At 43.8% G+C, this 17,983-nt stretch overlaps 1 protein-coding gene and 1 long non-coding RNA gene across 3 annotated transcripts in view; one reads left to right on the top strand and one right to left on the bottom strand.

Annotated features, from left to right (window-relative positions):
• The window catches only part of LOC141746467 (uncharacterized), a 67,512-nt gene that overhangs the window by 27,317 nt on the left and 22,212 nt on the right, over positions 1 to 17,983 (bottom strand). The window lies entirely within an intron of this gene.
• DRC11 (dynein regulatory complex subunit 11) overlaps positions 1 to 17,983 on the top strand; it is a 110,175-nt gene that overhangs the window by 77,586 nt on the left and 14,606 nt on the right. For both annotated transcript variants that reach the window (XM_074595003.1, XM_074595004.1), the window contains exons 12-15: positions 2,197 to 2,258; positions 5,063 to 5,145; positions 7,989 to 8,096; positions 11,536 to 11,735. In XM_074595003.1, the coding sequence (XP_074451104.1) occupies positions 2,197 to 2,258; positions 5,063 to 5,145; positions 7,989 to 8,096; positions 11,536 to 11,735 (453 nt within the window). The remainder of the gene's footprint in view (positions 1 to 2,196; positions 2,259 to 5,062; positions 5,146 to 7,988; positions 8,097 to 11,535; positions 11,736 to 17,983) is intronic.

The following is a 17,983-nucleotide window of genomic DNA, read 5'->3' as shown; positions in this document are numbered from 1 at the left end:
ATTTTCCCCTTGCATAGTTCATTTTTGGTTTGCTGTTGAGTTTTTTATTGGTGAAGCTGCCTTGAGGACAATACCAGTTGGCCAATAAATTCAACATATGCTTAGTGTCTTTACATAGGTAGAAATGTGCTTTTCTTCCCAGTCAGACCCCATGATATGTAATTTCTAGCTTGTTGGAAGAAAGGTTAAAGAGATAAAGCTGGAGGAACACCAGAAAAACTGCTGACAGTCTCAGTATTTCCTCGGCTGTTAAAACAGCATGGCATATGCTTTGTTCTTCCCATTCCTTTTCTTTAAAGCAAAACCCCACTGGCGCATTCTAACAAGTATTTGCTGCCAAGCTTATTTATGTAAAGAAACCTGAGGTGTAGTTTTGCAGAAACGGAGTTGTTTGCATTATTCTAATCCAAGACTTAAAACCATCACCTTTTCCCAGATAGCATATCCATATAGCTCTGGGTTTAATTTACGTTTTCATCTAGATTCTCTTTGTTGCATTGTAAACACTAACAGGTGATTGAACCATAGGTTATTTACATTGCAAGCGTCCCCCAAAACTTTAAATTGATACATTTCTGAATATTGCTGATCCACTCTAGGAAAAAAACAGCATTTTCCAGCTAATTAGATAGGATTATTTTTTTTCCTCTCTACAGACCTCTGCAAAAGTATTCACTATTAAAAAAAATAAAGTAAACGATTGTATTCCCAAGAAAGCGAACATAAACTTTTGGAAAGAATAAGCTGTCTTTATCAGCTGAACTTTTAAGCACATGCCTAAATTTAAGCCATTTGAGGAAGTGCCATGGTACATAAATGCCGCTTCAGTTCCACTGAACTAATTCCGAAGTGCTTTGCAGAACTTGAGTATGGACACCAGTGGTGGGCACTAACATGGATTAATTATGCGCTTTCCACTACTAATTATCCCTAACCATATTTATGGCTTGTGAGCTGTAATTAATGGAGAGGCTTGACATTACTTATTCACATCTTTCTTATTTATGTTTTCCATGGGTTTTTTGCAGTACGTAAGAGAAACTAGTCACCCAAGTCATAAAATCTTCCCATAGTGAAAGCGTGGTGAAAAATATCGAGAGAAGAGTGGGTCAGTGTTTTTCTGACCTCTTCAAGCTTCTCCCCCGAGGCATTAGGAAAGAAAATCTGATGGATAAGAGATTAGCCAGAGAACTCAGGAGGGTTGGTTTTGGGTTCTGGTCCAGCTGTAAGCACCCTGCAGGACCTCAGGGAATCACAGAATGGTTTGGGTTGGAAGGCACCTTAAAGGCCATCTAGTTCCAACCCCCTGCCCTGGACAGGGACACCTCCCACCAGACCGGGTTGCTCAAAGCCCCATCCAACCCGGTCTCGAAGGGAAGCTGCTTGTATATTTTACCCCAAAGTTAAAACAACAACAAAAAAAAATCCCAAACAAAGCAGCACGAACAGCTTATGGAGCAGCTACTTGGACTCCACACCTTTTTACTTCCTGCTTCCCTCTTGGGTAAGGGCAATACCCACTCAAACCACAGAGTCGTGCTCCAAAAGGGAAGGAGAGAAGAGTTTTCTCTTGGGGCAAATGACTCCGGGATTCTTTTGTATGCAATCTCTACTGGAAGGAGCAGGCTGCCCAGAGAGGTGGTGGAGTCTCTGTCTCTGGAGACATTCCAAACCCGCCTGGACGCGTTCCTGTGCCACCTGCTCTGGGTGACCCAGATGATCTCCAGAGGTCCCTTCCAGCCCCGACCATTCTGTGATTGCTTTGAAATACGATGCTCTGGGCAGTCATTGAGAAGGTGACAGACGCAGATGATGTATACAAGCTCCCCGAGCAGCTAGATTCTAGAAGGAAGCAACACCCACTGGGTTCCTCCATGCCAAGTACAGTTCAAGAACACCTGCCACAGGATCTGCCCGAGATTCCTGGGCCGGACACAGCTCCTCAAGCCCAGGGTGCTCCACCTCTCTCATGCCTTAGTGAGGCACTTATAGATGGGAACATCTCCTGTGCTTTTATAAAGGGGAACATAACGTCCTTCCCTCAGGGCATTCAAGGATATGATTGTTTTCCCCTTTGGGTTCCTTCAGTAACAAGGGCCACATTCAAACGCTGAAACATTTTCTCTTCTGGCCCTCACTTTGCTTCAGTACACTGTATTAATGTCACTAATTCCAGCTTGTTTTTGCGGTCCTCAGAAAAAAAAGACAACCACGAGGAAAAAGACATCCGAGATGGAGGAAGATTTAACTCCTGACAGGTAAAGAGAGGCCCTGTTTACTTGAGATTCGGACAATGAGAGGCTGCATCCTCTTTGCGTTAGATATGCTGCCAACCCTTTCAGTTTTTAATTACACAAGGAGCATCTCAACATTGCTATGCTTACTAGCATCAGGAGCCCTACTATAAATAAAACCTCTTTATTAACAGCTATAAACATCCATAAAGTGCCTAGACGATAAAAAAAATATATATCTTTCACAAACTTGACGCGCATACACTTTAGCTAAAAAAAAAAAAAAACTTTTTTTGGCATTCCCAGTGAAGATTACAACCTTCCCACTGCCCCTCCCCGACTGATGGCTTCACGGCACCACAAATTACAGGGCTACAAAGCACTGCTTTAATGGTACACAGCACAGACCTCGGTTTTCCCCCCCACCATCTTCTACACCGCATACAAATTAAGATCACCATTCTGCAACAACACACCACTGGAGCCGGTCTCCATCAACTTCAGCCAGGTTAATTCCAGTATGCAAGGTTAAACACACGGAACATTTCGGCAGGGTGTCGTCCCTGTTTGCCATCCTCTCCGCAGGTGCAGGAGCACCTGGCAGTTTTGTTGACTGTCAGATTTTCCATCCCAGCTGAAGCCTGATAAAGCAGGCTGCAGACAGGCCCCTGGACTCCATAAATCACCCTTTACGTCTTAGGTAAAACATACATGTCATTAAATCAGTCTCATTTATCAATAAGAGTTCTGGCAGGTCTGGCAATTTGTGTATCCTTGCTCTTTTAAGCACCCTTATTTTATTTGGAGAATTTGAGAAGGGTTCTTCTTTTAACGTTACGTTTTCAGTACGCTCATGATGCATTCACTGATAATCCAGCTGTTTTTCACCTGTGCACATAACGCAGACATCTACGCAGAGATATCACTGCCGAGACCTGCCAACCCAGCAACAGGGCAGGGCAGGAGCAGACCCAGCATGAAGACACACACACACGCTCCATCACTGCAGGAGGAAACATATGGGATTCACCCCACAAACCCATTCGTATAGGACACACACAGCAAGACCCGGACTAGATCACCTGGGTGCTAGCACTACACAACCAGTCGATGATCTCTTTACCTGCTTTAAAATAAAAAAGCTCGCCAAGCGCATATCTGAAATAAACACGTCATGGATGGCAACAGAGCATGGCCTCTTCTGCAAGAGCAGTACCAAAGTCCAACAACTGTGCATATATTCTGTGCTTTCAAAATTATCTTGCACATACCTGCTGCTTATAAACAAACTTAATATGACATACGGCCACTTAAGAACACAAGCTTTTTAGTAGCTGGCGTTTAATCAGAGCTTATGTGGCATTTTGGCCCCAATGCTTTGCTCTTCCCTGCTGAGCGGGGAAGGAGGAAACATTTCAGAAATAACCAAGAGGAGCTCAGGTTCATCTCATTTTTGACATGGTGGAGGGGGCACAGGAGGCTTTAGTCAGCAGAGACTGATCACATCACACTAACTTGGAGGAGACTCAGGGCATGCATCATTAAAAGCTTGCGCAGTAAAAATAAGACAGGAAAAGCAGAAGTCATGCTCCCAACAGATCTGTCAAGTTAGTCCCATTCTACCTTCTGCTTGTTTTATGATGCATGCTCCAACATAAAATCACTGAGAATGAAAGCAAGAGTCAGAGTGACAAAGTTAACGTTGTTGAGGGCGCGTTAAATTTTGTATTTCTTTATTACTACTCTTATATTAATTGTGCCACTAACACTGCATAAACATAAAACTTCCCAGCTGAAATGGAAAAGGGCTGCAGACCTCAAATTATATATATTGTTTTATTAGCCAGCTGAGAGTTACTATTAAATATTGTTATTGTGGCGGTACCAGAATGTTCCAATTAAGATAGGTAACAAAGACAAAAAAACCCGTCAGATATTGAAGGAGAAGGATGTGAAAAGTGCACAAACAGTGAAAGACCTAAAAGGTTCAAATCAATATTGTTTACATGAACAATATAAGAATAGTTTCCAACAGGCTTATTCATTTTGTGTAATTCTCAAAGCAGTGTCAATCTGTAGAACCTGGTGCCAAAAGTGTCATTGAAATTGATATTTAGATAGAACTGCAAAAGAGAGACTAAGGAGAACATCTCCTTAGGTCTCCAGTAGAACATCTCCAATAGAAAACTGGATACAAGCGTATTAAATCCTCAATTATTGGGAACTATTTCCAACCACTCATGCAGATAGGAAGAAACCGTTCCACCAGAGAAGTTATGCCACAGTTTCCACTGCGGTTTTCCCCCTGTCTTCCTTTGGCCAGCATCACCCTGAGACTGCAGTAGATGGACCACTGGTTGCTCCGAGTCGTTTCCAGTATGTTCCTGATGAGATGAGGCTGTCTATTGCAAACAGAATAAATTCCAGGAAGAATTAATGAGTTACTACTAATTGGAGAGCTAAGTGACTAGGTATAGTAGTGTTAGGGTTGCTATTATTGTATAATTTAAAAATAATTTCCCAGTAATTTGTATTAATGAATGAGTCTATTACCCAAGTCATAACTGATCTTGCATCACCTGGAAATGGGTGATGGAACTCATGTGAGAGGGAGCCACGCGGCCTGTGAGGCAACAAAAAAGATTCCTTGCCATAACGCAGAAAACTGTACTCATATTGATGGAGATGATCACCTTTACTTCTGAGCTACAAAACACATTTATAAAGCTGAGGAAGCATAAATAACTCTGAAGCTAGTTCGGTTATTGAAGGACTAAGCTTTTACTTACGGTTCCCTAGAATTTCTGACTGATGTCTCTTGCCCATAGGACCATCGATTCCCTGTACAAAGAACTAGTGGAAGAAGGATTATTAATAAAAGCCAAGACTGTGAATCTCTCTGATTATATTGGTAAAGTACACATTTTACAGCTAATATTGGGTTTAGTCTCACCAAACCTCCCAGCCATTCAATATTCACTGACCCCTATTTCCAGTCAAGAATGAGTTAAAAGAGTAATTACACTTTCAGGACTTTCCGACTTTAGTATCTAAAGCCACCTATGCAGATGAAGTCTGTTTCTGCAGGGTGCTTAGCACCTTTCACTTCTGCTGCTGAAACCAGGACCTGCTTGCAGAGCTTAGCTCCAAGCACTAACACCTGGAAGCCTTGCATGTTTTGGGGCATCACAAGCCACTCGTAGGTGGAACCAGGACATCCTTTAAGGAGCGCTGGCCAGGCACAGGCAAGACAGTGCAAGTCTGTCAGACTAAGGGTCATAATCCATCCAGAATATTTCCCAGACAACAGCAAAAATCATACCTTCAGCGTTTGTTCATTCAGCAGAGAAGACTCACCCCCTTACCTTCACCTCCCTGACTGCCCCTGAACTTTGAGGCATGTCTGGCCCTTGGTTTGAGTAAGATGTACCTCTGCCAAGTTCTGCATTTCACAGTCCTCTTGCCCAGTTTCTGTTACCTGCAGCTGCAGACGCGCTTGCCCGTGCTCCACACAGAGCAAAAAATCCCCTACTATGCAGGCTGCACAGGGGTCTGACCTCTCCAAAAGCATTTAGTGACACACAGCGAAATCACAGCAACCTTAGCAGTAAAAAACCCCAAAATTCAGTCCTTTCAGAGGCCACCATTATTTGAACTTACAGCCATCCAGAAATCACAATGCCACTGGCTGTTAGTGTAGTATGTAGCTGAGCCAGAAAAGCTGGATTCTCATACATCACCTCTAAATGCCACGTTGATAAAAACTCTTAGAAGCACCAATTACTGCCTTCAGAGTCTTTGGCCGCTCTGTTGAAGGCTGAATTAACAAGTATTCCATCCATTTTATGCTCAATAACGATCGCAAAGTAAAGCAATGGAAGATTTTCATTATTCCTTCATTCACCCAAACAGTACCATCAAGGTCACTTTTGTCCAACAAACAATTCCCTACCCCAGATGTTTTGAAAGCCCATCTTAGCCAGCAGATAACAATTACCAGCTGGTAACGTCAAACTTGGAAGCAGACTGAGATTGCTTTGGGCCATCTTCCCTTGACCCTGAAGTTTGAAGCCTTGGCTCCTCTGCAGCCGAGAACAACACAAGGGCTGCTCCAAATTACACAGGGAATATTCACGTCCCAGCAGCAGGTGATTTTAGGCACAAAAGCGCACGGTCTGGTGATATTCTCACCTGGCTGCCTACACCCGTGCCAGGTCGCCCGTGTGTCCCAGCACAGCCATGCAGACCAGGCAGCTAGGAGGTGGCCCAGACTGTCAAAGCCAGCTCTTCCGCACTCAAAACCCACTCATGCTTCTTGAGCAACCACAACAAGACACAGAAGGCGTTTAAAATTGGCCTACGATTCGGACCTAACTTTTTCTTTTTTTTTAAAAAATACCAAAAAACCTCCCCTTTTAAGGACGCAGTCAAAGCCTGCAGAAAAAATAAGCCACCTGCTCCGCACTTACAGGGCTGAAGTCCAAGGAAGGTCACTCACTCCTGGTTCCTGGGGAAAGGACAAAGGAGTGGAATTGCGCTACACAGCGAGTAAAGGCACCAAAACGTCCCCCCTCTATGACAAACCGACATCACTGAACTAATTTTCTTGGTGACCTTATCTAAATTAGTCAGAGAATATCCACTGTGATTTATGTTCAGTTGCAATTAAACCCTTTGATGCCTTCTAATTAAATCTGTGAAGATTAATTCCTATCCAGGTTTTTTTTTTTTTTGATTTCTCCTTAAATAAAAGATAAAACCTGAAATGAATTTTATTCTTCAGAGGGGAGGGGACAGTTGCACCAGGGCTTGTCTGCCTTTTTGCCCCCAGATTACAGCTCCACTTTCTCTCTAATTTACCTCTGCTCCAGGGAGCTCTAGCGCTCTCCCTTTTTATCTCCAACAAAACGTAATATACTATTATTTTTTCCATAGTATTCACCGTAACGACGTGTATTTTGTGCTAAAAAATAATCATTGGCTACGTTGTCACAACTAGTTTTCTTGCTGGTGGCCCATCCTTCTGGATCTTTGTTCCCTAATGCGTCTCGTATATGGGCTTTGACAGGGCAAGCAACGCGATTATGGCTCTGTAACAAGAGCTGAGGCAAGATTAGATTGTTTCAGTTCGTTTCAGGGATTTTTTTGTTTTAGTTTTCTTGGGTTGTTTTGTGGAGGGTGTTTTTGAACAAAAAAAAAAAAAAAAAAGGTGAACTGCAAAGCATAGGAGCCCCACCAAATTAAGTGACACGCTTAAACGTCTAACATAGCGAGAAGGTGAGATGTGATGCAGCCAGGGGAAACGCTTGTTAAAATATCTTTTCCCCCTTTCTTAAACCCTTTTGATAGAGCACGGTTCACTGGGATTCCAGCCCTGCAAAAAAAAAAAAAAAAAAAAATCGCAAATCTAAAAATCCTTTGCCAGCAACGTGATTTATGGTGCTACTAATGATTCTTCTCCACAAAGTTTCTTTAAAAGGTTACTCAAGAGCGACTGCTCTGCTGAACGCCTTCTGCAGGCTGGAAGGGAAAGTCCATGGTGTGTTTTAACTTCATTTTCCTTTGCAGTTCACCTTTCCGATTTCTCCGGGCCGCATTCCACAGCAGTATTGCCCCGTTTGAGCCCCCCTTCCCTTGCTGGTTTGCTGAGAGCGTGTTGCATTGGTATTCTCTGGTAGTTTTTCCATTGCTTGAGTTATGCATTTTATAACAATGCAGTGTCACATTTATTAAGAACGTGCTTCCTCCCCACAGGCGAGTACAGCTATCTGGGGACCACACTTCGTCAGGTAGATGTAGAGCCAATGCCCTCTCTGGCAGATGTCAGGCAGCTAATAGCGCTGTATGGAATATTGCCATTAGGTAAGAGCACAGCAAAAAATTACTAGAGGGCAGAATACAACAGCTTTGCTTCCTGTCACTAACCTGCATTTTTACTGGCTTTGACAGGGCTTGATTAATCGTAATCTAAAGCATTTTGCAGTCTAATTGTTTTTCAATTAAGCCTTCTGAGTGAAGACCGTATCATTTTAATAGTGCATAAAGGAGCTTGCACATGCTATTGTCAGGTATTGCATTTCCATGCCGTCTCTGTTTGCATGTTAACAGTTTGTGAATGGCAGCACATAAAAGGAAATCACTTGGGAAAGATAATAGCTAAAACAAGCTCCAGTGATCAAAATTAATCAAGTTAAGGGAAGGGCTAAGGTTGCAATTTACCTTTTACAAGCTGGCTAATGTTACTCAGTACTAAACAACGCAATTTAAGGAATTAGTCTGAATACATTTTGTACATCAGAGAGAACACTTTTTAAATGCCCTTGCAGTTTTAGTGCCAGACTTAGCCAATATCCAACAAGGCTTTGCTGGGTCAGGTTGTTTGCTTTGAATATAAAATCTACCCCATATTTTACTTGGGAACGGCTCAAAGCCAAACTCTAAAGATTGCAAGAAGTGCCTGTCTCAAGGGCTTCTACTCATACTTGCCTTGCACCCTGTTCCATTCCCAGTTAAATTTCAGGGAGCTTTTAACTAGGCATCTTCTCCCCCAGGCTGTGTCACTGCCTGCTCATCCCCTTTATAGGGCAAAATAGCCAATGTCTCCCTGCCTCCCGTTCTGGCAAACGGAGCAGAGATGACACAGAGCTTCTGCTTTTCCCTGCCTTCCAGAAAGACGGGTGCTCAGGCTGTTCTGTACATGCATACTCTTGGGGCTCTCCTCGGGCATTTCCTGGCTGCCCCTATCCCCAAAGCAGGCTCGGTGTGTTGGAGAAAGCTTGGTGCAGAAGTCTTGCTTCGTTTGGGTGTCAGGAAGAGAAGAGTGCTCATCTGGAAGAGTCGGGGTGACAAACAGGATGCCAGCAGCACCCCTGCCTTCCACCTAGACGGGTCTTCCCATCTGAAACACTCTCGGCTGGTTTTTGGATAAACCCTCTGGGGCTGGCTGTGAGTCTGACCACAATCAGCTGAAGAGAGCTCAGCACTTATCCCTGTCTGCAGTGACCGCAACGCGGTATTCCGCATCCAACTCCTCCAGTGTTGTGTTTTAACACCATCTAATCTAATGAAATCAAGCCCTGAGACACCCCCCAAGGCAAGAGGAAAGGGAACCCATAAATTTTCTGCCATTTATACAATTGGTTAAAAATCCAATGCAGGGAGAAGAGACCCTAGACTAGTTAAACAAACAGAATACATTTGCAATCACAGTTTGAAAAATGCCTTTGAGTAAAAGGAAAGAAAAAAAAAAAAAAGGTCAGTCTTACATGAGCCAGAAAAAGGCAGAGGAATGGTTTCGTCTTTTGGGTGATATGTTATGGATGACATTTTACTTAATTGGTCTTAGAACTATTTAATCATCATATAATTGTGTATCTGTAGAAGGGAAAGTTTTTCCTCAAAATAGTCACCTGATGGCAAGGAAAGCTCCAGCTTAAATGGCATGGAGAAAATTATAAGTAGCTGAAAGGAGAAATAACAGTAGAAGACATACTTCATTCTTTAACCACAGAGGAGTCTGCTGCTCCCCTCATAATAAATCTATGTGTAATAGTAATAGATTGGTATGGAACGACCAAATATTAATAAAGCCTGGGTGGCTGACAACTTCACTACATCCTGCACAGTGCTGAGATAATGGCATTCATCTTAGCACTCAGTGCGTTGTCATTTGTTTAGGCCGTTAAACCATTAGGACACAGATAGGCAGCCTGATTGGATTTGTTTTTAAATACCATCCTTGAGGGACCAAGCTGTCCCTCTTAACCTGGAGAGCTTTTCCAGGCTAAGCCACAGCCCATCACCTTTGGGGCCAGTTTCCCCCACTTTGGGGCCAGTCCCATAGTCTGATAGATACCAGTCTCAAAGACCTTCAGAAGTACTGGATGCTCACACAGGTTTTCAAATCTGACTTTATAACAGCCACCACGACTGGCATAGGATGTTTTTAGGCATCAAGGCAGCAATGTTACCGGCCTACTGGTGGGGATGGATAAAGCATTTGACATTTCCTGATACTTCCATCTCCAGAGCTTCACCTGTACCTAATTCATACAGCAACAGACCCGCAGGGAAGACAAGTTCTATCACCATCAACCACCTCAGTCTCTCTCTGTGGCTCTTCTTTCACAACACGGGCATTTCTGCTCGGCTTTCCTCAGGTGATGGCACATATTTCTTACAGCTCGTAATGAATTTACCTGGAGCAGCCAGAGAGACAGATTTAGAAGTGCTGAGCAGTCATCGCTGCTGGCAGAGCAAGCAAAGCATAGCAACCCTGGCATTTGCTCACCCAAATAAAATGAAGCAAACGGAAAAGGATCCACTCTTCTCCTAGCGGATATATCGTACCTGCTCTGCAATATGCATCTGCCACATTCCCGACTGGGGAATGACATTGACTCCTCTGTACATGAGCTAACACTCAGCAGCCACACGTAGAGGGGATATCAGCAGTGCAGTGAAGGATTTTGGAGCAGAGCTAGCCTAAAGCGACAACAGTCGGTCTCTCCAGCGCTCACTGAACAGCAGTAACATTTAAGAGGAAAAATTACCCCAAAAGGGAAGTGCAGGCAGAAGTTAAAGGAGAGAAAACAAAACACATGGTAACATCTGGTTTCAAAATCACTGACAAACACAGCTCCAACAAATAGTCCCATTAGTTTGTTTTCTTTAAAGATGGGGAAGCTGGAAAGTAGCATTTCGGACAGCAGGAGGAAGGAATTCTGCTAGACCTACGTGCAACATGAGTCTATGCCCTTGTCCTGTTGCAGAAAGCGAGGACCAGCTCTGACAACAAATGGAAACGCTAAGGCCACGGGTACATCTCTAACTATTCAGCCTGAGAGCTGAGGGAGGATGTTAACAACTGACAGGAACTGGAGGCAAGCGTCCCTCTGCAAAGCGCCAAGCTTGTCTGCACACATAGCCACCGGCAGCAGTTGCCTTTCAGTGCTCTTATCTTGTGTTCGTCCTCGAAAATTTAGCGATAAATTACTTTTCTTTTAGTTAGATTTAGATTTTAGATATCTTTGGACATAGATTTAGAGCTGAAGTTTGCCCACCCACCAGAAGGTGCAAGTAAGGGTGGTTGAGTTTTGCTGCAAACAGGGATGTTAACTTGGATGTGCTACGGCCACAGCTCTGGTTGTACAGAATTGAACTCAAGAGCACTTATGCCATATTAAGGAAACAATGAATTCATGTTATAAATTATTTACAGCGAAGAAAAAAAAGAATCGTTCCATTACCTTTACGGCAGACTTAAATGAAAGCAATAATACTGCCTTATGACTTTTTCCAGGTTCCCAAATAGTCCATGAGAAGGCTCCTGTGGCGAAAGCCTTGTTACTAGCTGGACCCGCTGGTGTTGGAAAGAAAATGCTGGTCCATGCCATCTGCACAGAAACAGGAGCCAACCTCTTCGACTTATCTGCTTCCAACATCGCTGGGAAATATCCAGGCAAGAGTGGCCTGCAAATGATGCTTCACATGGTTCTCAAGGTACTGTGGTTTGTGTACTTCTTTCTCTACAAAGTTTCTTCAGGTCTTCACATCTTTTGAATTGCAGTTCCTCCATAGCAAGGAACATACACACCAGTCATATGAGGGCAAAGCTGCCCAAGGTCCAAAGGACCGCCAACCCTAATTTGAAATTCCCCTCCCTGCTTTCAAGTTTTCCAAACCTCTTGTTGGCAGCCTGGCGTGTGCAGCGCTGCAGAGGATTTAATGCCCTTCAAGAAATCACTCGTAGTAGCCATATTTTTCATATTAACATTTATGCGAGCTTTGTGTTACCTTGAATATGGAAAGCATAATAGATAAAGAAAATTCTGTTCTCTGTTTATATGCACATCAGTCAGGAATGCTTGCCATGCAGCATTTAATCAAATACTAGACTGGGGGTGGTCAAAAATTTCCTCTCTGGGACTGTTACCGTAAACCAACTCTCCCCTATACTGCTCTGTGTTTACCTATCAGCAAGCTTTTCAAAAGAGGGAATCCTAGTTCAGGATTACATTAGCAGAAATGTATGAGAAGTCTGGAAATGAAAGAAGGCATATGAACTGTGAAGAACATATCCCAAATCCTCTTTAGGAAAAAGACACCATCCTGGCAGGATTTGTTCCACATTTTAAGTCCTCAGCATTTCTGCTAAGGAAGGAAGCTGGTAAACATTTCCAGACAAAATACTCTTAGAAAGAAAAAACACAGGACATGCACTAGAAAAAGCCAAATACAATATTTTTCCAGTGCCAGAGGCCTACTAAAAGACTGAATTCAAACTGGCCTTCCCTGGGATTTATCAGATGTATTTTTATTAAACCCAGTATTACAGCAGGTTTTGTGACAGGTGCCTCCATCCCCAGAAAAGACAGGTTTCACAGTTAAAAGCAAAGCAATCCCCGAGGGCCCCATTTCTCGCTGGTCAGAGCGGTGCCTAAGGAAGAGCAACGGTGCTGTGATCCTGCCCCTTTGATGCCGTGACACTAACGCTGGCTCTAGCACTCCCCGACGCAAGCTAGTGCCATTAGACTGAGCTACTACTCCCTCTCCTCTGCACATTTCACCCTTTTCCACTTAGTTTCTCTGCCCTCATCAATAGCAAAGTACGTGCCCGGCTGCAGGCACAGTGCACAGACCAGCCTTTCCGTCATTGAGTCCCTGCTAAGGCCTTTAAACACAGGAGAAAGGAAGGCAGCCTTTTTACTCCTAAAGAAGGTTCCAGCTGAAAACATTAAGGTTTTTTTTTATGTATACATGCAGATATATATATATCATACATACAATAACTGAAACGTATGTAAAACGTGTGTATATCTATGCACATTAGATCTGTAAGTATACATACATCCATTATAGATATATGTACATAAGTCTAGATATAGGTATATAAAAAGCCTTACATTTTTCCACATTACTTAAGAACAAATGGAAACATTACCCAGCACCTCCCCCAAAACGATGGGGAGCCGTCCAAACTTACATCTCTACTGTAGCTTTTACAAAAGCAGCAATGACATTTCGGTGAACCTCCGCGAGGTACCGGGATGGAAGTTGCTCACAGTCAATCACATGGAGCAAGGGGGTCTCCAGGCACTTGCTTATCAAAAGCTGACTTGTTCCAACTGCAACAGCAGCGCTGCTTCAAACTCAGCTCCTCTAACAACACAGCAAACAGCACAGTGTCTCTTTCCACGGGATGTATCACCTGCATGCTCATTTCTCTGCAAATTCATAGTGACATAGCACATCCTGTCTTGGCATCGTTCAAATCAACTACGTTCAATTTCCATTCCTAATTCCTTTGGTTGTTCCACCTTTCCCTGCCACCTTCTTTCCCCATAGCTGAGTCCAATCCGCTGATGATTTCAACTCAGATTCTGTAAATTCTCAGAGCCAGGCTGGAAGCAATCCTCCATCCACACAGGCTCTCACCTCTGCAGTTACAATCATAGAATCATAGGGTTGGAAGGGACCTCTGGAGATCAGTTAGTCCAACCCCCTGCCAGAGCAGGTGGCACAGGAACATGTCCAGGCAGGTTTGGAATGTCTCCAGAGATGGAGACTCCACCACCTCTCTGGGCAGCCTGTGCCAGGGCTCTGCCACCCTCACAGGAAAGAAGTTCCTCCTCATGTTGAGGTGGAACTTCCTATGGTCAAGTTTGTGCCCATTGCCTCTTGTCCTGTCCCCGGGCCCCACTGAAAAGAGCCTGGCCTCATCCTCCTGACAATCCTTTTTTTTTTTTTTTCGGTCTTAACAATGCCAAATGCATCTCATTTTCCCTGTCTCCGGCATCTCTCAAGTCCCGGACACAGCCATCCGCTCCATTTGTCCTGTCACCTCCATGTCCTCCTGCTGCTTTACAACATCCAATGCTCCCATCCTGTATTATAGTCTTGCCCCCAGGATGGAGTCGCTCTGTGCAACAGCACGAAGAGGTCCAGGCTGCTGCCCACCAACCAGACAACAGCTTTGCAGGAAAGGACTGCGGCTTCTTAAGGACAGTAAGTGGAACACGAGTCAACAGTGTGTCCGTGCAGCAAAAGGTCAGCCAAATACTGAGCAAGAGGATAGCTAACTGCTTAAAGTGGTTAATTATTCCTTGCTATTTGACACTTACGAGACCACAACTGAACACTGTGTCCAGTATTGGGCTACCCTGTTACGAGACAGGCTTTGACAAGCAAGCAGGTCCAGCAGGGAGCCATGAAGATACGGGGGCTGGAACGCATGAGATCAGCTGAAACAACTGGATTTGTTGTTCAGCTTAAGACAAGGCTGGAGTGAGAGGGAGTCAAACGGCTGTTTTCGGGGGCTTTATGGGATAATACAGAGAAGAGAGGGCCAGGCTTTTCCCAGAGGTGCACAGCGATAGGACAAGAGTCAACGGACACGAGTCACAGCAAGAGAACCGGTTCATATGTTAGGGAAAAAGTTCCACAAGGAATCAAAGGATAAGGAGTCTTTCACTTCCTAATTTACAGGAATCTACTGTTACCCAAGCTGAAGCAAACACAAGGGCAATACACATTGAAAACAAATTCCTTGACAAGAGGAAGCTGAACGCTGGTATTTGCCCAAAAAAAGTTTATTTTTCACCACGGTAAAAAGTCTGGTGTAAACATATTTGGATTATTGTAAGACTACAATACGCGGTGGCACATCCAGCAGGCAAGCCCTGGAAGCAAATGGTATCTTGCATCTGACATGTAGTATTTAATATTCACGGCTCTCGGTGTACTGGCTGACACACCACAGCACACCTTGATAGAGGGCGTTGCATGCAGATGATCCCTGAAAGATTCACCGCATCTCCATAGTCAGACACTTCTGGTCATGTGTTTGGGGTTTTTTTGTTGTTGTTTTGGTTTTTGGGTTTTTTTGCAAACAGCAACCGTGGCTGCTTTCAAGCAAGGTTTCTACCCCGGCTTTCCAAAAGTACCTTTATAGAGAGTTAGTCAAGCAGAATAGAGACCTTCCACTCACAGCTGGAAGTGAATGACAGGAAACACGACAGTTCTTTTTCTGTTATCTTATGATCCACGTAACCATCGTTAAACACCAAGATTTAGTAAATAAGAATTAACGGTGCTCTGTGATAAAGGTGAAGTAACCTTGCACTTCCGATTACCTATCACATCTGCAAAAAACGGAGTTCCTCTAATGAAAGGAAACTCTGGAGAGCATAAAATGACCATTAGGAAACTTTCCGTCCATAACTGAGTGTTGGCTGCTGGCAGTTTTGTGGGAGACACCCTAAACAAGTGAATAGCATTGGAAAAAATGAAGCTTTAATTTGTTTCAGATGTAAGAGCCAAATTCTTTTTTTTTTTTCCCCTCCCTTATTTCAGGGAGGAGGACTTGCAAGAGACATACCAGCCCTCACCCAAAAGAGAGGCTTGTGTGTTACTCGGAACAGGCATTTTAAATGTCATACGGAGGAAATGACTTCTCCTACCAGAACAGGAAAACACCGACATTTCAATCTCCCTACTCAAAGGAAATGGAAGGAAGATTAATATCAAATAAGAACGCTATTGAAAGAAGCTGCAAACACCAAGCCCAAGCACTTGAGTTCTCCAAAGAGACACAGCAAAGCCTGCCAGGTCAGCTCTGCTTTGGAGTGGAAAGAGAGGATCTGTCTCTAATAGAGAAGCACTTCTCAGCAGTCCCCAAAAGAAAACTCATCCTTCAAGCGTGAACCAGAACATGCTGGAATATGCCAATTAAGCCACATTTTCCATGTATTGAGCCAGCCTGAACTCAGTGGAGCTCTCTGCCAGCCCGTACCAACCGATGGCTTGGCTCTCCCGTCTTCCCTTTAAGGCGCATAACACGGCAGCAGCACCACAGCTTATAGAAAAGATGCAAAGAAAGGGAGCAAGGGATGCGTAGAAACAAAAGCAAATCCAGAAAGGATTGAGGAGAGTGACACAGAGGTGCAAAAAAAAAAAAAAAAAAAAAAAAAAAAAAAGCAGGTAGTTCCCTAAGGCTTAACTCCAAGGCAATAAAAGTGACAAGTGCTGGCCTTCCATTAGCAACCACAAGGCAGCCATCGGGTTAATCACTACCAGAGCAAGACAGCCCCTCTCGGCTCCTTTCCCAGGGCCACGGCAGCACACACAGAAAGCACATTGTACAAAAAGCCACACATGGAAAAACGTTATTAGCGCAACACTGACCAGGCTAAAAGGTTGGGAAAGAGGTGGCCAGGAGGAAATACCAGCAGAGGAGTCGTATACGTGTATCAACAGCTCGGTGTGTGCTGTGCAGCTGTCTCTGCCGAACCAGGAGTTTTACAGAGCAGCAAGCTGCAGAAATATTTCAACGCTATCGCTGTTAGGAGGCTCTGTTATCAAGCTATTTGATTTTTTAGTTGCAAGTGACTATAAAAGTGTTCCACCAAAAAATGAACACAATGAAATTTAAGATTAAATTATAATCCCAGCGTTTAGCAGCAACATAATTTTGAAGTCCATTTAATTAATTTTTTTCCACTGAATCAGGTTCATTTATTCATAACCATTGCTGCATTATCCCTTCAGGCAGGTCAATTTTCTGGCAGCCTGAAGAACCAGGTACAGTTTACCCTAGTACATTGACAGAAATCTCTATGTATTTCACATTTCCGTGCCACACAGAACTCTTCCTTTACAGTTGAACTTCAGGAAGAGCACAGTCACCCTTTCTTCCAGGCATGCCAGAGCCAGTCTTTTCTCTTGGTGCAGTTCACCTGCCAGAAGCCTAGACCCTTGCAGTGTTAGATACCACCAGTGCTCAAAAATACAGGGTTACTTTTGCCACAAAGCAGCTTTACACTGCGTAATGTCAAAAAAAAAAAAAACAAACAAAGCACATGAGATGCATCCTGTTAGAAGGCAGCATCTATACTTCTTTTCTGTCTTACAAACCAGAACACAGCGGCATCATCACTGTAGCACTGGAACATTTGCCTGGTGAGACTCCCACAGATAAGGTCTCATCACAGGTTTCAGCATCTTGCTGCTTTGGAGCATTTCTGTGAATATAAGCTACAGAGGAACGAGTAGTTTTCGGCAACAAATTGAGCTTCCAGAAAATCGTACTCTGGGGCCTTTTAAAATCCATCAAATCCTTCAAGTTTGGAGGAGCCTCGTGGACATGTCCCCTTGCAAGAATCAGGGTTGCGTATTTTCACGTGCAGCAATTGAACTGTTACAACTCCGGCTTCTCCAGTTTGAAAAGTTTAACCCAAGGCTTTCCAAAATGCTGTTTGATCTTTGATCAACGGCGATAGGCAGCGGCACGAGAAGGCTTTTCCCCCGCCAAGGATTTTCCTGAAGAGCAAATCAAGGATGAGAGCGCTTTTTTCCCAGTGCAGGCGGCTGGTGGCTGGCTGCGGTATTAGAAGGGTTAAGGAGCCATCTGCTGGCAGCTCCCACAAATTGTTAAATGCAGCAAAGCTAATAAAATTTCAATTACAAATTAATTATGTACCGTGCATTTAATTATCCATGGATTCAAACTGTCCATGGATAATTCAAATGAAGCACTTCCACGAGGGATATACAGTCTGCTACGGATCTGCCAACAATTTAAATTAGATGCCGATGGATTCTGGGTGTCTGATCCGTCTTCATAAAAAAGAAACAGCCGGGCCCAAACACAACGTGTTGAATTGGGTCGTATTGCTGCGTATCGACACCAGAAAAATACACAGAGGCCACTTTATACGTTTAGATCATTGCCTCAAAACAGAAAGCTTTCT

Source organism: Larus michahellis, chromosome 7, assembly GCF_964199755.1.
Source record: "Larus michahellis chromosome 7, bLarMic1.1, whole genome shotgun sequence".
Taxonomy (NCBI): Eukaryota; Metazoa; Chordata; class Aves; order Charadriiformes; family Laridae; genus Larus; species Larus michahellis.
This window is presented reverse-complemented; position numbering and strand designations above follow the sequence as displayed.